Source organism: Microtus oregoni, unplaced genomic scaffold, assembly GCF_018167655.1.
Source record: "Microtus oregoni isolate MIOR12 unplaced genomic scaffold, Mior012 000012F_ref0000307, whole genome shotgun sequence".
Lineage (NCBI taxonomy): Eukaryota > Metazoa > Chordata > Mammalia > Rodentia > Cricetidae > Microtus > Microtus oregoni.
Window position 1 is genome coordinate 29,839,229 of NW_024543071.1, and position 21,176 is coordinate 29,860,404.

Here is a 21,176-nt window from a genome sequence, read left to right on the forward strand (position 1 = left end):
CTCCTGAAAACATATCAGTGACTACCCTAATTGTCCCTGATTGCCATTCATTAGAGAACCTTCATCCAGTGAATGCTGGAAACAGATGCAGAGATCCACAGCCAAGCCCTGGACTGAGCTCCAGGAAACCTGTTGAAGAGAGAGAGGAAGGATTATATGAGCCGGGGTAGGGGGGTTGTCAAGGTCATCACAAGGGAACCCACAGAGACAACTAACCTGGACTTGTAGGAGCTCACAGTCACTGGACTGACAGCTAAGGGGTCCACATAGGACCAACCCAGGCCCTCTGTATATGTATGAAGTTATGTAGCTTGGTCTACTTGTGGAACTCCTAGCAGTGGGAGCAGAGCCTGTCCCTGACGCTTCAGCAGGCTTTTGGGAACCTACTCCTCATACTGGGTTGCCTTACCAAGCCTTAACATGAGGGGAGGAGCTTAGTACTACCTCAACTTGATATGCCATGTTTTGTTAACACCCATGGGAGGCCTGCCCCTTTCTGAACAGTAACAGAGGAGGAGTGGGTTGGGGCGTGCAGAGGGGAGGTGGGGGAGGAAAGGGGAGGAGAAAGTAGAGGGAAACTGTGGTCAGGATGTAAAATAAATGAATAAATTTAATTAATAAAAGATTAATAAATGAGGCTTCCTTAAAAATTAAGATAAGAAGGGGTATATGGGAAGGTTTGTAGTGCAGAAATTGTATAATTATATTATAATCTTAAAAGAAAATACTACATTTTTGGTGGTTAGGAGATGGCTCATTGGTTAAGAACACAAAGAGCTCTTCCAGGGGACCAGAGTTCAATTCTCAGCACTTACATGACAGCAAACAAGCGTCAGGAGCTCCAGGTCCAGGGGACTATTGAAACTCTTCTGGTTTTGACCATGACCAGGAAGTGATATGGTATACATGAAATATACAGGCAAAACACCCAGACACACACCCACAAAAGAAGTTATTTTATTAGGCTCTTATATTCATCGAAAGCCAATAATGGAAGAAGTGAGAAGCTGGAAAAGTGCCTACGATAAACATAAGCAGAAGAGATTTGTATTCTGAATGTAAAAAATACCTATAAGTCAGTATATAAAGTACAGATGGATTACAGCAAAACACAATAGTTTTGAACAGATCACAAAAGCTGTGTAGGTTAGCAATTACCACGTGGAATGTTTTCATCACTATAGCACGCTGGGGAAACAAAATAAAAACAGAGCAACATCACTTTATACATACAAGAACGGCCGAAATCAAAAGGGCTGAAGTACAACCTCTTCCCTGAGACGTAGAGTGTCTACAGCTGACGTGTATTGTTGATGGAAGTGTGGTTCCTTCCAGCTGAATCTAAATGCATGCTTTCCCTACCACCACCAACCAATCACCAAGTTAGTGCACATATCAACCAGGGAAAGGTTCCTGAGGGCTACTTCTTTTTTAAATTATTTTTAACTCTGTGCATATGTGTTAGTGTGTACCCATGAATGCGCATGCCCATGAAGCTTGGAAGAGGGTGTCATGGTCCCTGTAACTGGAGGTACAGGAGTTTGTGAGTTGTCTGATAACAATATCTACTCTTAACAGTGGAGCCAGCTCCCCAGCCCCGAGAGTTTTTTTTTTCTTAATAACCAAATACTAAAAGCCATTCAGTTGTGTTCATTAAGAACAAAAAGGTAAAGTATGATGTTTTAATTTAACTTAAGGGAGTTCTTCACAGCAGTGAGAGAAATGAACTGCCGCTGTCTATAACATGAATGAACAGCGCGTGCTTAATTATGAATGAAGCAAACGTAAGACATCAGACAGTACAAATAGTATGATTCCATCTATGAATTTTATGAACAAAATTAATTTGTTATGATACAGATAGAAATCATACTTCCCTTTGGGAACGGTATCTAGGAGAAGTATTAAGAGGTTTCTAGGAAAATGTCTATGCCTCTACCTACAGATGTTATTAGATAGATAGATAGATAGATAGATAGATAGATAGATAGACAGGCAGGCAGGCAGGCAGGCAGGCAGGCAGGCAGGCAGGCAGGCAGTAGACAGACAAATGATGGATGGATGGATGGAGTGTCTGAGTGTGTGTGTGTGTGTGTGTGTGTGTGTGTGTGTAAGAGAGATTGAGAGGGAATTCATTAATCTGTTTACGTTACACTTACATTCTGTACATAGTTTAGCACCGCATTAGGAAGGAAGGAAATAAAGTTATAAGTAGACCCTTTTAACACCTGAGACTGGGCAGACTGGGCATAGAAACTGTGGAATTAGCTAGGGTGATGTCACTACCCTAGAAACCGCCAACCCAAAGCAAAAGGAGGACTCGGCAGAGCACACGTGTTCATCATAAATGAAAAGACCAAGCTCATTTTATTTTTTGCACCTTCACAAGAAAATACTATTCAGAAAAAGGGTTGTAGTTTAATTGGGCAGCTAATGTTTAATAGTATATATTTTATATTTCAGAACAAATTGTGGACTTATGGAGCACAGTAAAAGATCCAGGAGGACTGAGAAGGAAAGCCCCTCACTCAGAGAATTCACAGACTGCTAAAAAGGTGTCGTCACAGGGGACATCGTTCCACTTGCCATCCAACAAGAGCACCACACAGTGTTCCTTAAGGCCGGTGTTGTTGGGCTCACCCTCATTCCAGTTAGTGTAGTGCACTCTGCTGCCTGTCAAATCCTCAAACCGGTTTTCAATCCTCTTATCTGTTATGCCCAGGTAGGCGATGTCTTTAGCCACGTTCTGGAGGACGCTGTTTTCCTCACCATTCCTGGGAGTGGCCACAGAGGCCTGTATTAGGGCGCACAGAGCCTTCGCTCCGTCAAAGTTCGTCTTTCTACCACTGCTCACAAAGAACTTCCTTCCGACTTGTCCACTCGTAGAGAAGAGCACCCCTAAAACGTAAGAAGACGGGAGACACTGGCTTATCTTCTAGACCACTCATGGGGTAAAATTCAAACTGAAAGATGTATACTGCAGTTTCTCTGGCAGTATAGACCACAAAGAGTGCCTTCCTTCATGAGCCCCCTTGTGAAATGCTTACGCAAATCAAAACATGCTTCTTTTATCTAAAATTCGAATTGAGCTGTTTACCTTGCTGCTTTTCCTTACTGTCTTGATATGAATCAATAGGCTCAATGCCTTTGTAGGTTTAGGTCTTCATTACAGAGCACATGTAATTTGGAGTTCTAAATTCTACCATACTGCTAACTTACAATTGAACAAAATTGTCTGGGATTATCTAGCCACAGCTGGGAGAAGCATATTGGCTCCACTGTCTGGTCTAGATCCCAGCATTACAAAGGGGCCTGCATCCTATTTTTGGTAAGCAAAGATCTGACCCCACAGGACTGGGGTCCCAGAGTCACGCTCACTGCAACGTATAAGCTAATTCTACCACTGAACTCTGTGAATTTGAGTAAGTAATTGAATTCCCATTTGCCTCTGTTTCTCCCAAATGATTGTTGGGAGGGTATCATGAGATCAAAATATGAGCGATTTTTTCAGGTCCTAGAAAATCATATGCATGCAGTGAGAATACTCTGCCTTCCACCATTCCCAAACTTTAGGTTGCCTTTAACAAGAGAGGAAGGATACTTACACCTCTTAAAGCCTCTCAGCTCTGATTGCAGAGCTGCGATTTCTGCATCAATTTCTCTAGTGTCATATTCTAGAAAATTAAACAGCAAAAAGCACTGTTAAGATGAGGATGAAAACTTTGTATATTGGGGAGTGTGGTATCTTTTTCAGATTAAAAAAAGAGAAGCAAGGTTTACTTTTATTTTTTTAACGTTGATATACTTTAAAAGAGAAAATAATCTGTTTTCACCTGGCCTAAAATATCAGTCTTTGCCTGATACTTATTCTAAAACAGGCACTTAGTAGCTACTTTTGCTTAAATAAATAAATAAATAAATAAAGACTTGACTCCTTGCTTAAACTTACGAGGCATATAAAGGTAGAAAGAATGAGTGTCCTTCCTGCCATTCCTGTCTCCACTTGGTGCTCCTTTACTCTCGACCACCTCTTTACCTCTGCACGGCAGCAGGCTAGGGGACCACATACTCCTTTTTACCCCATCTCACCCTCCTCCAGGACAACAGCTCAAGGCTGCCGTCATCACATTCCAGGAAGACCAAATTCTCACAGAGCAGCCTCCCTCCCAAGATAAGGCAGTTCCCCATGAGGGCAAGCCAACAGTGTAGAACAGAAATGATGGCTTGTGGGAATCAGACTGGTCCCCTCAAGTGATGTTGGCAAGAAGTACTTTTTTTAGCCTGCCTCTCTGAACCACAGCTGGGGACAATCATCAATGAAAGCACCCCTTAGCGGGACTGCTCACCTGTGAATCCTTTCTGTCCCCTATTCTATTTGGTCCTATATTTAAGCTTGAAGACAGACTGAGAATCAATGATCCCTTTATTTGTTTCTCTCTCAGATATGTGTGTGTTTCATTGATATATGTGACCACTTCCTAAATATAACACCAGTAGCACAGACACTGAGAGCAACAGTTAATAAATGGGACCTCCTGAAACTGAAAAGTTTCTGTAAAGCAAAGGACATGGTCAACAAAACAAAACAACACAGCCTACAGAATGGGAACTTGATCAGGAAGCAGAACTGGGCATCTACCCTTGTAGTATTGAGAAACAGTACACCCCACCAGTATTCTGGGCTCCAGAACCCTGAATGTCATCATCCCAGACAATCTGAAATGATCTCCTTACCGACACGCTCTCCGGGGTCTCCTTTTGGCCCCACTGCTCCCTTTGGCCCCACTGCTCCCTTTGGCCCCACTGCTCCTTCTGGTCCCACTGCTCCTTTTGGCCCCTCGTCTCCTTTTGGCCCAGGAATCCCTGGGGATCCTGCAGGTCCTACCTTTCCAGGAGGGCCCTGCAAGCCTCTGAGCCCTTGACCTGTTGGAAGACAAACAAAACTGGGGTTGATATTTATGCTTTTGCTACTCTTTTCCCAAAGGTTTGATGCTTAATCCCCTGTGGTGAGATAAGGCCCCTGTGTTCCATGAGTTAGACCAACATGAGATCTGCTTTCAGGACAGGCAAGACAAGCACCACACACTTCTGTGGAGACATCCAGTATCCCAGAGAACTGGAGCTTTGTGTGTTTTGAGTTACAGTATGTTGTTGATGAAAGAACAATATGCCTAATAAGTATCTGCAGTAGGTTTCTTCTGGAACGTAGTCACAGAAAGGGGCTAGAGAGATGACTCAGTGGTTAAGAGCATGAGCTAATACTACAGAGGACATGAGTTCGGTTCCCAGCATCCATTTGGGGTGTCTCATGCCTGTAACTCCAGCTCCAAGAAGACAATGTCTTTGGTCTTCAAAGTAGCCTGCACTCAAATGAGTGCATGACTGTGTACACACACACACACACACACACACACACACACACACACACACAAACCTTGTATAATTAAAACTAATTTTTAAGAGCAAAGAAATCAGTTGAATGCATACCCGGTTCTCCCTTCTCTCCCTTGGCACCATCACGTCCATCTTTGCCTGGGAAGCCATTCAGGCCTGGAGAACCGCAGGCAATCACAGGGCAGGTACTTTGAGCACCTTCTATAATAGACTCTGCATAAGCTGCTGTGACCACACCCAGGAGAAGGAGTGATGGGAACAGGAACATGGTCCTCACCTTGGTGTGGGGAAAATCATGGAAGATTACATCGTCCCTTTCAGTTCATCAGCATGTATCTACCATACTGACCTCTGTCCTGTAACTTGGGGACAGACATTGTACATATGGATTACTCACCGCTAGTGTCCAGACTGGGTATTTTGAAAAGCAATCACTTACGATACTGTGTCTGTTAGTTAACAAAGGTTGGCATAACAACATAAGACGCAATGAAGGCCCTTCTGAGGAAGGTCACCAGGGCCCAGGTCACTCCTCTCATTGCAGGCAGGTTATGAATGTGCTTCTCATGGCAGTGAGAGCAGAACGGCTTCATATCACCAATCCACTAACGTCTCGTGCCTTAGAAGATGGGAATGAATAGAGCCCACTGTTCTAAAGGATCTCACCTACCTACCCTTGGACACCATCTGCAGCCCAAATCCTCTTTTCACACTGGAATAGACGACTTCTCTCCAAGATCAGCTAGTTATTCTTTCCCCGGTTTTCAACAGTAAACTGTGGGTTAGTGATTAAAAGAGACAGGACCAGGCTCCGATCACATAGTAAGTCTACTAACCCCAATCCAAATGAACTTGAGTGCACTTCTTGGTAGTTCATTTCCACACAGCAAGACAGGGTTGCTGGGACAGCATTTAGTCTGTAAATTTCTCTCTGGTAGATTTCCTCTCTACTTCCTAGATTGTGCATGACCAAACTGCCGGCAACTAGCCACACCTGTGTGGAATGCCTCTGTCCCCATCACATATGTCCTTCAAGGCTTTCTTCCAGCTATTCCTCACTAGGAGACCATAACATCCCAGTCCTGTAGGCCTTAGATCCCACGCACTCTCCTTGCAATGTCTTCTTTGCAAACAGATAATTGCGAGAACGGACTGGGCCCAGCAAGCAGAGAAAGTGCTGCCACCAGCATGACTTCTGTCTGACCTGCCTCTTACCTCAAGCCTTCAGACATGAATCAGATCCCTTGACCGTGAACAGAGGAACCCAAATCCACTCACCAGAAAGGACTTGCAGGACTTTGACACAGCAAGGATTCAAACTTCCACTCAACTGGGAACTCTGACAGATGCCTCCCAGTGAGGGAGGAGCCAACGCTGATAAAAAGGGATAATCCATGCTGACCTTCAACCCCAGATTAATAAGCAACTCTCTTTAGGACTGTATTAGATGTTCCTCAGGAGGAATTACCCAGAAGCCTCCAGGGGTGCAACATGGGTGTCTACCTGAAAGCAGCACCATCTCCCCTTCAATTGACATCCATTTGGCTAATTCTCATAACTGAGTTACCATAATAAGCAGGTTCAAGAGGCTAATCATACCAATTTCCTAGCTTGAAATTGTATGTGTACAGAAACATACACATACCTGAGCACACATATGCTCTGGTGCACACCCACTACATACACATGCACATGCGTACACCATAAAGGATAATAGACCTTTTTTGCTACTGTCAATACATGAAGAACACTTCTAGACTCCACACTATTGTCTTCTAGCTGGGATGTTCCCACTCTTTAGTGTTCTTCTCTCTGACTCTTTCCCTTCTATTCAAAGATTCTTGTCAAGGAAAAACTTCCTGTGATCTTATCTTAAATAGTTCTACCCAGTGCCCTGACAATGGACTGTGTTTGTTTGTACTGACTACAGCCGCATTGTATTCTAGCCATTTTAATGTGATAAAATGTATATAACATACCACTTAGACCATTAATAACTGTGTAAGTCAGTAAGAACATGTATGATGTTATGAGGTTGCCCCAACCCATCCCCAACAATATTTCATCATCCCAAATTTAAATTCCACACACTAAACAGTAACAACCCAACTCTCCCCTCCTTACCACCGCTGGTAACTGCCATTCTATTTCCTGTCTCTAAGAAGTCAACTACTTCAGGTGGAGCATGTAGTTGAAATCATGCAATGATTATCCTGTAGTGTCAGAAGGAGAAGACAGGAACATCTTGTGGGTAAATAGTCTTGCTTTGTTGCTCAGTTGGGGCAGTATAGTAGAAGGGACACAAGACATTCAAGAAGTACAATTCAGTAAGCTCTGAACTATATTTCTTTTCTACATTCATTTATTTGTGTATGTTTGCATGCCTGTGTGTGTGCACGGGTCCATGCGCACATGTGTATGCCATGGTACACATATAGAAGTCAGAGGGCACAGGGCAGTTTGTAGGTATCTTCATCCCCATACGGGCTCTAGGAATCAAACTCAGGTAGCCAGGTTTGACTGCAAGCAACTTTACCTACACTGAGCCATTCCACCGGCCTCTGAGCTACGTTTCTAATATAGCTGTTTTTCTGTATCCATCAGCTTTTCACTACTCTAATAAAATACCTGAGATGATTGACTTACAAAGAGGAAAGATTCGCTTTGACTTTAGGGTCAGTTGTTCCTCTCGCTTCTGTGCCTGTGATGTCCATGGTGTCTCATGGTGGGGGCTTAACACAGAAGAGGGCTTATCTGTCTTGCAGCCTGAAATGAGAAGAAGAGGGGAAAGACAAGCCTACCCACTGCCCACAATCTATTTAGGAGTATTCCTCCAGTTACCTAAGACTGCTTACCAGTTTCCATCTCTTCATGGTTTTATCACCTGCCAATAGTGCCCCAAGCTGGATACTCAGTCTTTAACACAAGGACATTTGGGGACATTACAGATTTAAACACGGCAGTTGCCTTGGAAAATCCACATTAACTTGGAGTATTGAGGGAACCCACTGTGAGAGTTTCACACAGAGACTGGGAGGGGTGTGGTGGAGGTCACAAAATACCAGCATAAATATGACTGAGTTACCCTTCCAGGTCCCTTCCAATCAGAACCAGATGTACAAAGGATCCTGTTTCTTAATTCCTGCTGACACATTCCTTGTGAGTGTAAAACTATTCGGGGTGGTATACTGCCACAGGGCTAGATAAAATGTCTATTTCTTCAGGGCATAGAAAAAGCAGGAAGCATCTAGATACATTTCTTCATTACTCAGAGCCAGAGCTTCCCCCTGACGCTACTGGTTTAATGGCAGAAGGTAAGGTCAATAATTGGTACCAGGTCACACTGGAAGTGCTCTATTTGGTCACAGTGTTTTTTGCTTTTGTGTGTACTTAGTCCCAAGGTCAGGAAGCTGCCTTTCAGTCCCTGACCCTGTTATTCCTGGAAATAGTCTGTGAAGGGGTGGATACCTGGATGGGCTGTCTACCTGCCAGCTAACCACAGGGCTAAGCACTGTTTGCATGATCAGCGTCTCCTCCAGTCTTTCATAGGGCTGTTCTGCCCCAAGAGTTTCTGCTCCACATCTATTGTCACCTGCACACATACAGACAGGGTCTACATTTGCCCTGGATCTCAGGGCCTTTCTGACGCTGCTTCTACTCTGGTGACACCACCAGAAGTCCTCCTCACCCCAACTGGCTACCGAGATAATGGTCTCTCTGCCCTCCATGAAAACTGCCTGCTCCTCGTCTCCTTGCTAAGATGGAGAAAGGACAGAGATGAGAACAAGAAAAGAGATATTTTGATTGAGGACGCCATTGTGGGGCTAACAAGAAACATGTCACTAGAGAAATTCCCAGGAATCCACAAGGATGACCCCAGCTAAGGCCCTAAGCATTAGAGGAGAGGGGGCCCAAATGAGACTTACCCTGTAGTCAGATTGATGAATATCTTAATATCCATAGAATCTTCATCCAGCAACTGATGATGGATTAGCTGGCAGAGACCCACAGTGTAGCATTGGGCTGAGCTCTCAAAGTCCAGTTAAAGAATGAGAGGAGGGGGAATAAAGCAAAGAGGTCAAGACCATGATGGGGACACCCACTGAAACAGTTTGCCTGAACTAATGGGAGCTCACCAACTCCAGCCGGACAGAGTAGGAACCAGCATAGGACCAAACTAGACCCTCAAAATGTGGATGACAATTGTATAGCTGGGGCAGACTGAGGGGCCACTGACAGTGACATCAGGATTTATCCCTACTGCATGTACTGGCTTTTTGGCAGCCAATTCTCTTTGGATGAATACCTTGCTCAGCCTAGATACAGTAGGGAGTGAAGAAGGACACGTAAAAGAAATCCCTCACTAGCTCAGAACTGAGAATAATAGATGGTTATTTATTTAGGGGTAGACTCACAAATCAGAATCCTCTGTTGGAATGGAGAACAGTGACAGAATCCTGCAGCTGGACGCACGCTTTACATCGGCATAAATAGTGTAAGAGACCATGCTCCAGTGAGCAGGTAACTTAAAGGCTACTAGCTGTAGGATTTCGTACAGCAAGGGGGGGAGGGCTTGGTTTTTCCCCAAAATAATGTGCCTTACCCTCTCTGAGGAGTGAATGGGAGATCCTGGGGGAAGGTGGAAGGAATGGGAGGAAGGGCGAGAGTGGGGACTGGGATTGGTATGTAAAATGAAAAGAGATAGTTTGTTTTCTTTTTTAAAAAATAAATGAAAATAAATTATAAAAAAGAAAATATTGTGATTTAAAAAAAAAAGTTGGTAAGAAGCTGTGTGCTCTATGATCGAATGTCTCAAAAGCAGAGTCAATTCGGAAACTTACTGTACTTTATAAAACAGCGGCAGATGTTCATGCCTCACAGGATAGCGGCATGTTTTCCAGTTGGGTAAGTCCTGGGATGCCCCTTTGGTTTGTGTAGCTGGGAAGGCAGAATGATTTTGACTTATGCTGCTGTGAGGGGCAGCAGAGAGAAGCGCATTTTTTGTCACATGCTCTCCATCCAGCATTCTAAGCTTCCATCTATGCTATTTTTTCTTCGCTTCTTTTTTGCTAATGAATACTGTAAAGTTAAAGATGTTGCACATAAAACTTAACTGTAGTCAGGTGGTGGTGGCACACACCTTTAATCCCAGCACTTGGGAAGCAGAGGCAAGCAGGTCTCTGTGAGTTCGAGGCCAGCCTAGTCTACAAAAACTAGTGGCAGTAGTTCCAGGACAGGTGCCAAAGCTACACAGAGAAACCCTGTCTTGGAGAATCAAAAAAAAAAAATACCTGCACTGAACTGAACTGTACAGGTTGTATTCAGTACCTCAAATAGTCATAGGCAAGGAAGAATAGGAGAAACAGAGAAGTGGGTGCAATGTGCCTGACTCTGGGATGCCAGGTAGCTGCCACACCAGTGCATTGAGCTTGCTACACTCAGAAAAATGCCACGGCCCATTAAGTACTTAGGCTGTTGCTAATTAGATAAAATCTCCTTCCTTATGGGAATTAAACAAAAAATATGTAACTAATGTTAATTGCTGATTTGATAGACTCTCGGATCACTGGGAGAAGGACTTGTGGGCATCTCTGTTGGCGACAGATGAAACGTAAAGCTGTTTTCAGGGTATTAACCTACTGCCTTCTCAGACTATTGACTCTTGCTCCTGTGACTCCCCTGCCATGATGGACTGTGCCCCCAAACTCTGAAGGAGAATGAAGACTGTCACCAGTAAATGACAGTCCAAGAAATTTCTAGATGGATGGAAGCTCTCAGCTACTGCTCTAGCACCAGCCTGTCCACCTGCTGTCATGCTTCCCACTATGATGGCCATGGACTCGTCCTCTGAAACTGTCAACCCAGTAAGGAAGGTGAGAAAGGGGAAGAGGGAGGAGGAGGAGGAGGAGGAGGAGGAGGAGGAGGAGGAGGAGGAGAAGTAAAAGCACTTGAGAGAAACAAGGTTGGGAATCTATGGGTCATCCCCGCCATCTTCTGGTTATACTGAGAACTACAACAAGCCAAACTGAACCAAGAGCATTTGTTCGATTCCCAATATATGTCTTTCTTTGCTGTTTAATTTAGGGACAAAATATCTCACTTAATTCTGCAACATCCTGAAATGGTTCAGAGCATATCACTTTTGTTCCTAAGTTCTGTGATCCACAGAAGCTCCTACATGACTTAGCATAAATAATATGATTTGTGAACGGATACCAAAGGAAATCAGCAATGGGAAGTAGTGCATAGGATAAAGCCCAAAGGAAAGCAGGCACACGTTTCTGAGGGTTCTTCCCTGTAGGGTTAGAAAGGTTCATTCAATTTCTCCAGAAAAAAACTGATGATACATGAAAAAAATTACCTCAGGGAAATTTGTTAGTCTTAAAGTTCACAGTGTTTATTGGATAAAGTCATACAGAAGCGCTATGTTTGCTGTTGTAAAAAACAACTTAAGAAAGAGGTGCTTGTTTGGGTCTGCAGTTTAAGAAGGAATAAAATCCATCACTTTGGAAGGGCACAGTAGTGAGAGATAGCTGTTCTTGTTACACACACTCCTGAGGCAGGAAGAGAGGAATGCTGGTTCTCTCCCAATGGATTCTTTCTTTCTTCGTTTTTATGCACTATGGGACCCAAGCCAGTGAGATGGTGCCACTTACACTCAGTGTAGGTCTTCCTTCAACTAAACCTCCCTGAAAACTCCCTCAAAGTCTTACCCAGAGGGCGTCATGGAATCCAGCCACACTGGCAATGAAAATTAAGTGTCGCAGCATCACAAGCATCTTCTGCATCGCAGGTACCAAACCCCAGACTCCTGGAAGGGCACGAGGGCTTTAGCACGAGTCACACCGTTCGCTCACAGTTTAGGTTCAATAAAACAGTTTGCCGAAGTTCCAGGGATGATGAGAACCCTTAACAGTTCAGGTTCTTGGCAGGAAGTTTTCCTGATGGGGTTTTGATAGCAGCGGCCAGAGTGTATCAGAGACAGATTTAATTAGCAGAACAATCGCTAATCCCCAGCCTGGCCAAGCAGAACTTGGGGACAGCAGTCAACACACAAAGCTGTCTGAGAAGTACACAGACCTGCAGGATACACAGCTGGAAGGCCCAGGTCTTAGCCTCAAGTACCTGATGCTGGTGGAATGGCCTAAGGGTGATGAGCTGTTGGCCTCCCTACTGCTGTCAACTAAAGCATGGTCAAGGTCAACAGAGAAACACAGCCACTGTCAGTCCAGAGTCATTGAGCTTTCACTAGCTCGGGTTAGCTGTTTCTGTGGGTATCACCATCATGATCTCAACCTCCTTTGCTCATATTATCTCTTCTCCCTCTCTTGGACTGGTCTCCAATACCTCGGCCCAGTGCTTACCTGTGGGTTTCTGTATCTGCTTCCTTCAGTTGCTGGCTGAAGGTTCTATGATGACAAAAAAGGTAGTCATCAGTCTGATTACAGGGGAGGGTCAATTTAGACACCCTCTCCCAGTGTTGCTTAGAGTCTTCGCTGGGATCATCCTTGAGGATTCCTGGGATTTTCCCTAGTGCTATGTTCTCCATAGCCCTTTAATGGCTCCCTCAATCAAGATATCTCTTTCCTTTCTCTGTCTCACTGTCCTTCCCCCTTGAAGATCCCATTCCCTCACGTTCTCCTCCTCTCTCCTCTATTCTCCTCCCCCTCCCCTTCCACCCTCCCTTCTCCCTCTCTCCTAATTTTCTCAGGAGATCTTGTCTGTTTCCCTTCTCAGGAGGATCCATGTATGTCTCTCTTAGGGTTCTCCTTGTTGAATGTGAAGGACAGTTGTAAGGCTTGGACAGTCTGTAGTGCCTGACAGTGGGACCAGGATTTATCCCGAGTGCTCGAACTCGCATCTAAGAGCACATTCTCTTTGGAGGGATACCTTGCTCAGCCTAGATATTGGAGGGGGGCGAGGAGGGCCTTGGTCTTGCCTTGAAGTGAAGTGTCAGGCTTTGTTGACTCCCCATGGGAAATCTTATCCTTTCTGAGGAGTGGAAAAGGTGGGAGGAAGGTGGAGGAAGCAGGAGAAAGGGAGGGAGTGGGAATGGAGATAGTTATGTAAAATGAGAAAAGATTGTATCAAAAAAAAAACCTTAATAAGAGGGGAAAAAAGAAAACACAGCACACAGATCTCTTATTGCTCAGCAGGTAAGATTTGTGACAATGTGTTTGGGTACATTGCAGAGAAAAGCTGGAATGTTGCATCCTCCTCTGCACCCTCTAGAAACCACTCAGTAGGGAGAACAGAAACCTAAATGGGACAGGTCCTTTTCGTTTGTTTATTTGTTTTACAGTCCAACCACAGTTTCCCCTCCTTCCTCTCCTCCTAATCCCTCCCCTGCCCAACCTGCTCCTCCTGTTTCTGTTCAGAAAAGGGCAGGCCTCCCACAGGTATCACAAAGCATGGCATATCAAGCTGCAGTAAGACTAAGCACCTCCCTTGTATTTAGGTTCGACAAGGCAATCCAATAAGAGGAATGGGTTCCCAGGAGCAAGTCAAAACATTAGGTACAGCCCATACTCCCACTGTTAGGAGTCTCATAACTATCACATGTAAGTAAAGGGCCTATTTCGGTCCCATGCAGGCACCCTGGTTGTTGGTTCAGACTCTGTTAGTGCCTATGCACCCATGTTAGTTGTTGCTGTGGGTTTTTTTGTGGTATCCTTGACCTTTCTTGTTCCTACTATTCTTCCTCCCTCTCTTAACAGGGTTCCCTAAGCTCAGCCTACTGTTTGGCTGTGGGTCTCTGAATCTTTGCCCATCAGTTACTGGATGAAGACTCTGTGATGACAATTAGGGTAGTCACCAATCTGATTACAGGAGATTACCAGCTCGGGCTACGTATTCACTATTGCTAGGAGTCTTAGCTGGGGTCATTCCTGTAGATTCATGGGAATTTCCTTTGCATCAGGTATCTACGTAACTCCAAAATGTCCCCCATTTCCAGTCATCCTTTTCAGTACTCTCCCCCTCTATCCATTCCCCAGCCCAGTCCCTCAAGTTCCTATCCAGAGGACCCAGATTCTATTCCCAGCACCCACAGGCCAGCTAACAACCACCTGTAAACCCTTGGGATCTGATGCCCTCTTCTGGTCTCCACAAGTAAGCATGTGGTGGGTGCAGAAACATAGCATGCAGGCGAAACACCCATGGACATAAAATAAAAATAAATCTAAAAAGCAACATAAACCACTAAGTGTGCTATAATAAAAACACTTTAAGATGTAGGCATAGTTTTTTGTTTGTTTATTTGTTATGGGGTTCAATTAAGGATGTCAGGAATGGCTAAAGAGAGGCTAAGATCTGAGGGTGAAGAAGTCTATTCACAAGTTCCGTCTATCCATAAATCTTTATTCTTCTCTCCTCAATCCATCATTTCTCGTTGTTTCCTCTTGTTCTACATTGTTCTTAGTTCTACATTTTTCCTCCTTATCCTCCTCATTATAAATGTTCTCAGTCATATATACCCTTAAAAACAGCAATACCCCAGCCCTAGCAGGTTCCAGGACCATAATTCTTTTGCCCCATAGAAAATCAGATAAGAGTTTTCATACACACACACACACAGAGAGAGAGAGAGAGAGAGAGAGAGAGAGAGAGAGAGAGAGAGATATCGATCCAAAGGAGTGGCTAGAATATGTCCCATGAGCTCCTTAATGGAGAAAGTTAGTTAAGAAAGGAAATAGATCATCAGGGAATTCTAGAGGGGAAGGTTAGTGTGCTACACCACATTTTTAGGTGGTTAGTAAGAGCTAAAAGGTTTATTTTCAGTAAAATTATGAATAGGGCACCGATTGTATTTTAAATCAGCACACAATGCTTGTTTTCTCCCAATATGCATAGAAGATACCAGGTAACTAGACAAAAGTCAGGTAGAAACTGATGGCTCTTGATCAGATAACACACACACCAGATGCTGCAGTTTCTATGGACCTAGGCCTGGAGTTAGATTTACTGCTCTAAACAAAGAAGAGACCCATGCCTCTAAATTATTAGTTCTGGGCTTTATCAGCTGTTCTGATCGTCTTTATCAGCCATTCTGATCGTGGAGGTTGTGGGTCTTTCTCTGGGTTGCAGTTAATTATCCCTTCTGCTGTCCTTGAGAGTCCTGAGCTAAAATCATCAGTAAACTGTGGTGAAAGCGAGCATAAGGAGTTAGAAATCCTTTAAGTGGGGTAAAAGCAGAGCAGCAGCTTGGGCAGGCAGTAAATCTATGTCCTTGGAGACCTGTGAATATCATAAATGGGATGTTCTTGCCTAAATTCTGACCAAGTGCCTGCTGATAAACTTAGCTTCAGGAAGGCAGATCTCTGTGCTCACCTAACCTAGGAGAGAGCAACAAGGCCTGTCCAGTTCTGGACTATATGAATTTATTCCCAAATATGTAACAGAAAGGGAGTTAGCTACAGCGAAAACTCTACAGCAAAGGATAGTCACTTTACTCACAAAGCAGTAACGCTCCAAAGCCTTGCCTTTTGGTTTAGCCTTTACCAGATTCCTTGGTTCTGAGAAGTTGCTCGTGAAAAGATGGCTGGGCAATTACTCTATAATGTTGCGGCGTGGAGCAGGCACGAGACTGCCATCGGGTATTCACAAACACTCACTGATCAGCTTCTGAGTGACAGGTCTTGACAGACACTAGATCCAGGAATTGTCAAGAGTAATGAGTGTCCTTGTCCTCAAAGAGATGACTGTAACAGAATCCGGAGAAATCAGGAAGGCAAATGCATGTGAGGCAAGTTCCCATGACAACAGTTACATGGAACAGTGTCTGAGACAGTTCATGGAGGTGTGTGGAGATGGGAACAGACGCTCCAAAGAAGTCACAACCGGCTAAAGAAATGTGGGTTCAGTCAGATGACCACCAGAACAGCAGTGCCTTGCGTTGTTCCTGTCATGTGAACAAGGGTGACATTCCCAAAGGGCTCTTGGCAACCTTCCCTGTCTAGAGTCTAATCGCAAATGTTCTGGGTTCATATGCCCTCGGTCTACTATTTGACCCTCGCTTCCTTGTGAGACAGCCATGGACAGCACATGTGTGTCTGGGCATTGCCTGCTTCACTGATACGCTGTCTGTGGATGCTGAAATAGGAATTTCATACAAAGAGCTCCACCCTGATGACTCTATTCAACACTGCTCCCAACACCCTGGCTAACACTGTCTAAAGTGAACTTCCACTGAAGTTCAACCTGAAGAAACAGTGGGTTGACTGGGATTCTTTACAGGAGTACAGCTGAGGCTTTACTACAGGAGCGTGGATGACTCAAGGCAGCTTCATCACTGAAGAGAGCACCCCTAGCATAGGCAGAGTGCTCTTGCAGACTGCTGGCCAGATCAGGGAGTCTCATCCCTCCCAGCAGTCCTTGCTGCTTATATGACCTGGGGGCAGGGACTTGTGGAGCTTGTAAGTTTCATGGACTTCCTGAAACCTGCCAGTTATTTATTTCCTGATCATAAGAGCCTCCCTCCTAAAGGGTAATGTTAAATTCAGAGTGCATTGCTACACAGCCCATGCCCAGCTTGGTGCACAAGCTGCAGCAGGCACGCCTGTCTGGGATGGTCAGATGGTGGGGGAGAGCAAATTGAAAAGAAAGCAGTCAAAGACATGCCCAGAGAGGAACCCATGCTGTGAAACCAAAGATTCTGTGTCTCTATGAAGTGCCACCTGGAAGTGTCACAGCCCATGGTGATTCTGGGCTATGGGTGTCTCTCAGGGAAGCCTCTAGAAAGTGAGAAACTGAGCTGTGACTGGTCTGGTACCTGGGACTGCTTCCCCTTCTGCTCGGAAACTTGAGTGAATGCCTTCTCCTCTTTGGGCCATTGTTTTCTCCATGGCAAAAGGAGACACTTGGGGAAATTAGCTTCAACTCTCCCAGCTCTGAAGTATTGAGGCAGGTTTTAACAGGCACCCCAACAAGGGATCTGACTTTCAGCACCATGGACAGGATGTGGCACACACACACACACACACACACACACACACACACACACACACCCAGGGAAATTCACCTGACTTGACTCTGTAATCACAACTGATCATCACTGAGAACACCCATGTGTTCCCCCAATCCTGGGGCTCCCTGTGAGCCTGTGGAGAGACACTGTCTTCTAAGGACGCAGTGCTCCTGGCTTCTGAGGCATAGCTGGATGGGGCTCACTTGGTTCATACCCTCCGCCCCTCCGCCCCTCCCTGTCACCTTGCACTGTCTATGGGTTTGTTTGTTTGTTTGTTTGTTTATTTATTTATTTATTTATTTGGTTTTTTCGAGACAGGGTTTCTCTGTGGTTTTGGAGCCTGTCCTGGAACTATCTCTTGTAGACCAGGCTGGTCTCGAACTCACAGAGATCCGCCTGCCTCTGCCTCCCGAGTGCTGGGATTAAAGGCGTGCGCCACCACCGCCCGGCTTAGGTTTCTGACTTATTATTTACTATACTAAGTTTAAGAGCTTTTCTTTAGTAATCCATATCTTATGTAAAAATTGTTACTCTGAGTCAGCTGGGATTAAAGGCATGTGCCACCACTGCCCGGCTCTATGGGTGTTTTTATTCCTGTGCTGTTGGTACAAGCCTTCACTTACTGCAGGAGTACAGAGAGGCCAAATGTCCCTTGTCATCAATATGAAGACCCTATGGTTTACTGAGCACCTATATGAGGTCAAGCCCTGTGCTCTGGGCAAGCAGGGACCTAGAAGTGACAACTCAGTTGCTGAGGTTATTCTTTACTTTCAAGTTAAGTCCTTTTCCAAGGAAGCAAATGTTTTCTTTCTAGAGTAGCTAATTTGAATGACTCTCTGGACCTATCAATATTTATACTATATTACTATATGTCCCTTGTCTCTTGCCCTGCTAATTCCTCAGATTCTTTCTGTTATTGAAAATGAAAAAATGAAAAAAAAAGAGCATGGCACATTCCTTTAGCCTTGACACTTGGGAAGTAGAGGCAGATGAATCTTCATGAGTTCAAAGCCAACTTTGTCTCTATAATATGTTGAGATCAGTCTGGACTAGTAAGAGCTTGTCGCAAAAGAAAAACAAAAGTCTTTTCTTCAGGCCCAGCTTTCCCAGGTGTCTTGTTGGAGAGCTCCCAGTGGTGCTTTGCCGTCACTGAGATGACTTGCATGTGTCCGAAATGCCATCTTCCAGCTAGATTACCCACCATGAAGCCGGCAGAGTCAGCCATTACAACACACAACTCCACATGATGACTTTCCTGTTGTCATGATGGAGCAAGAAGAACAACAAATTGCTCCCTTTAACTCAGGATTGCATCGAGTCATCACGTCACCCGCAAGGTGTAGGGAACTCACAATAAATCCAGAGAGTGCTACTTTCCTGTCTGGATCTAACAGAGAAAAGCCAGCGTCAGTCTCGTTCCCCTTGTTTGTTGACTCCTCCAACTAACCACCAGCAATGCTAGACTAGGCATTGTGTGCAAACGTTATACACAGCCTGATATTTAGAGGAGCAGGAAAGATATGTCGTACATTTTGTTGAAAATAATACTGCATCAGGGCTGGAGAGATGGCTCGGTGTCTAACAGCACTGGCTGCTCTTCCTGAGGACTCGGGTTCAATTCCCAGCACCCATATGGAGGCTAACCACCACCTGTAATGCAGGTTCCAGTGTCACTGTGTCAACTTCCCTCATTTTTCTCTTTTCATTTCTTTCTCCTTTTTAGTTAGGAGACAATTGTATATGAAAGAATCATTCCATTTGCTTTTCTTGCTCTCAGTACAGAACAGGGAGGGAGAAAAAATAAGCTCATATTCTATATTAAAGGGACTTAAAAATTGCAACTAATGGCTCAGAATGTTTCTTACAAAAACAAAAACACGTAGCAATGGAAGAGAAAAGGAGAATGGAAAAAATCCACAGGGCTGCGTGTTATTAGCTTCCCTGTGGAGGCTGTTGTGTAGAAGCCCAGCATCGATGTTGAATGGCCCTGGCAGAATCACATCACTATTCCACTGATTTCCCTTCCACTTAAGATGCAGCCTCCAGTCCACTGGTAGAAGCAGATACAGTTGCTAGGCAACCTCCTCCTGGAGGTTGGGAATAGAGGCTGATGTTGGAGGAAACAGGGTAGAATATAACCTGTAACGCAGCACAGTGTGACTGGGACAGATAACATCTGCAGGCTCCACACATGTATTTTAATTCCCGACAAAAAGATTTGCATGTAACTGGGACTTATTTGCCAGTTTGACTATTGATGGGAGAAGATGAGGATGGCTGTGGAGGGCTAGGGGTGGGGAGAAGGACAGGCAGGCCTTTTAGAATCCTCCTACTCCCACAATGAATAATTCATTCAATATCTTACACAGACAAAAATTGGGGTGGAGAGGTCAATGTAAGTGACTTTCTCTCTGTAGAAAGGAGGGGCACAGGGGATGTGGTCAGCTTTAATAAGAACCAAAATATGACCATTGCTTTTTACTTTTCTCTTTTCCTTTTAAAATGCTAGGTTTCTCAGATTTTATATCACTTCCCTGAAGACCCATTCAGAGGAGAAATTGCAAGATAACGTTTGCAGTCAGTCAGGCCCCTTGAGCCCATCCCTTGTCACTTCCCAACCTAGACTTCTCCAATCTATGAAGGGGAGAGTGAGTACCAGGGCCTTAAGGTGAGCAGCATCGATGTTCCTGAATCTGTCCACCTCCACTGGTTGGATCTTCATGGCTGCCGTGTAAGCACTTGCCAGATTCATCCCGTGTGCTGATAACAGAGTGTGAAGCAAAGCCTGGGAACACAAGTAAAGAGAGAAAGAAAAATCACCGGGTATCTCAAATTGGAGAAAGCCTCCTAACATGCCAGTGACACAAATTAGGGGCCACATGCTTTTACTGAAGCTGACCCCTAGTGCCTTGAAATCTGCTGTCATCGGTGCTGTTATTGCAAAACAATGTCCCAAAGAGGAGTTTCCATTTGAATCCCCAAATACTTTCCTAAAGATTGATGTGGAATTCCCTTCTGTATGCTGTGATTAACATTAGTGGATAAAGAAACTGCTTTGGACCTATAGCAGGGAAAACTAAACTGAATGCTGGGAGGAAGAAGGCAGAGTCAAGGGGAAATCATGTAGCCCTGCCGGACACAGATACTGGAACCTTACCCAGTAAGCTATAGCCTCATGGTGATACACAGATTACTAGAAATGGGTTGAATTAAGATATAAGAGTTAACCAATAAAAAGCTAGAGCTAATGGGCCAAGCAGTGATTTAATTAATACAGTTTCTGTGTGGTTATTTCGGGTCTGAGTGGCCTTAACACAACAAAAGATGTTAGAATGCCTGCCCCTATCCCAGAGCACTAACAATGGCCTGTGCCTTTTCTAACCTTGTCTTAGATGTAACGCATAGAAAGCATCTTTAGGAACACAAGGTCAGAAGTTGAACTCTAGGACTCCAATGCCTTCATCACAGCTACAGTGATGCTCCTGGCTGAACCAGGACACATAGAAGACAATGACAGATATACCCCGAGGACTCCCCAGGTCAAGACAATGGTACCAACACAAGCTAAGGTCACTGCTGTGAATGATTTGATGAGGATCAAAAACTCTGGATGGAAAATGATCAGCACCTGCCCTGTGCTCACATGGCTTGTAATAAACAGCAGCATTAGCACATGGAGAAGCAAATTTCTAGTACCCACAGTGCAGTGCATAACTGACAAAATGGGACATGGCTTCGACTGAAGAAATCAGGGGGAAGTGTTTCAAGATTACATCCTACACTGTGGTCTGAAGACCTATTGGATTGAGTTTGGAGA

The 21,176-nt window shown here is 44.6% G+C and overlaps 1 protein-coding gene across 4 annotated transcripts; it reads right to left on the bottom strand.

Annotated features, from left to right (window-relative positions):
* Positions 1–2,337: 2,337 nt before the first annotated feature.
* On the bottom strand, positions 2,338–6,729 carry Mbl2 (mannose binding lectin 2). Of its 4 annotated transcripts, none has more exons than XM_041662001.1 (5): positions 6,673–6,729; positions 5,488–5,671; positions 4,735–4,923; positions 3,606–3,674; positions 2,338–2,898 (listed from the first exon to the last, which is right to left on the bottom strand). In XM_041662001.1, the coding sequence occupies exons 2-5, from the start codon at positions 5,660–5,662 to the stop codon at positions 2,525–2,527; spliced, it is 807 nt and encodes a 268-aa protein (XP_041517935.1). In that variant the 5' UTR covers positions 5,663–5,671; positions 6,673–6,729; the 3' UTR covers positions 2,338–2,524. The 4 variants fall into 4 exon arrangements, with proteins under 4 accessions (XP_041517935.1, XP_041517934.1, XP_041517937.1 ...); XM_041662000.1 differs by having other exon boundaries at positions 6,610–6,678; XM_041662003.1 differs by lacking the exon at positions 6,673–6,729 and adding an exon at positions 6,065–6,097.
* Positions 6,730–21,176: the final 14,447 nt, after the last annotated feature.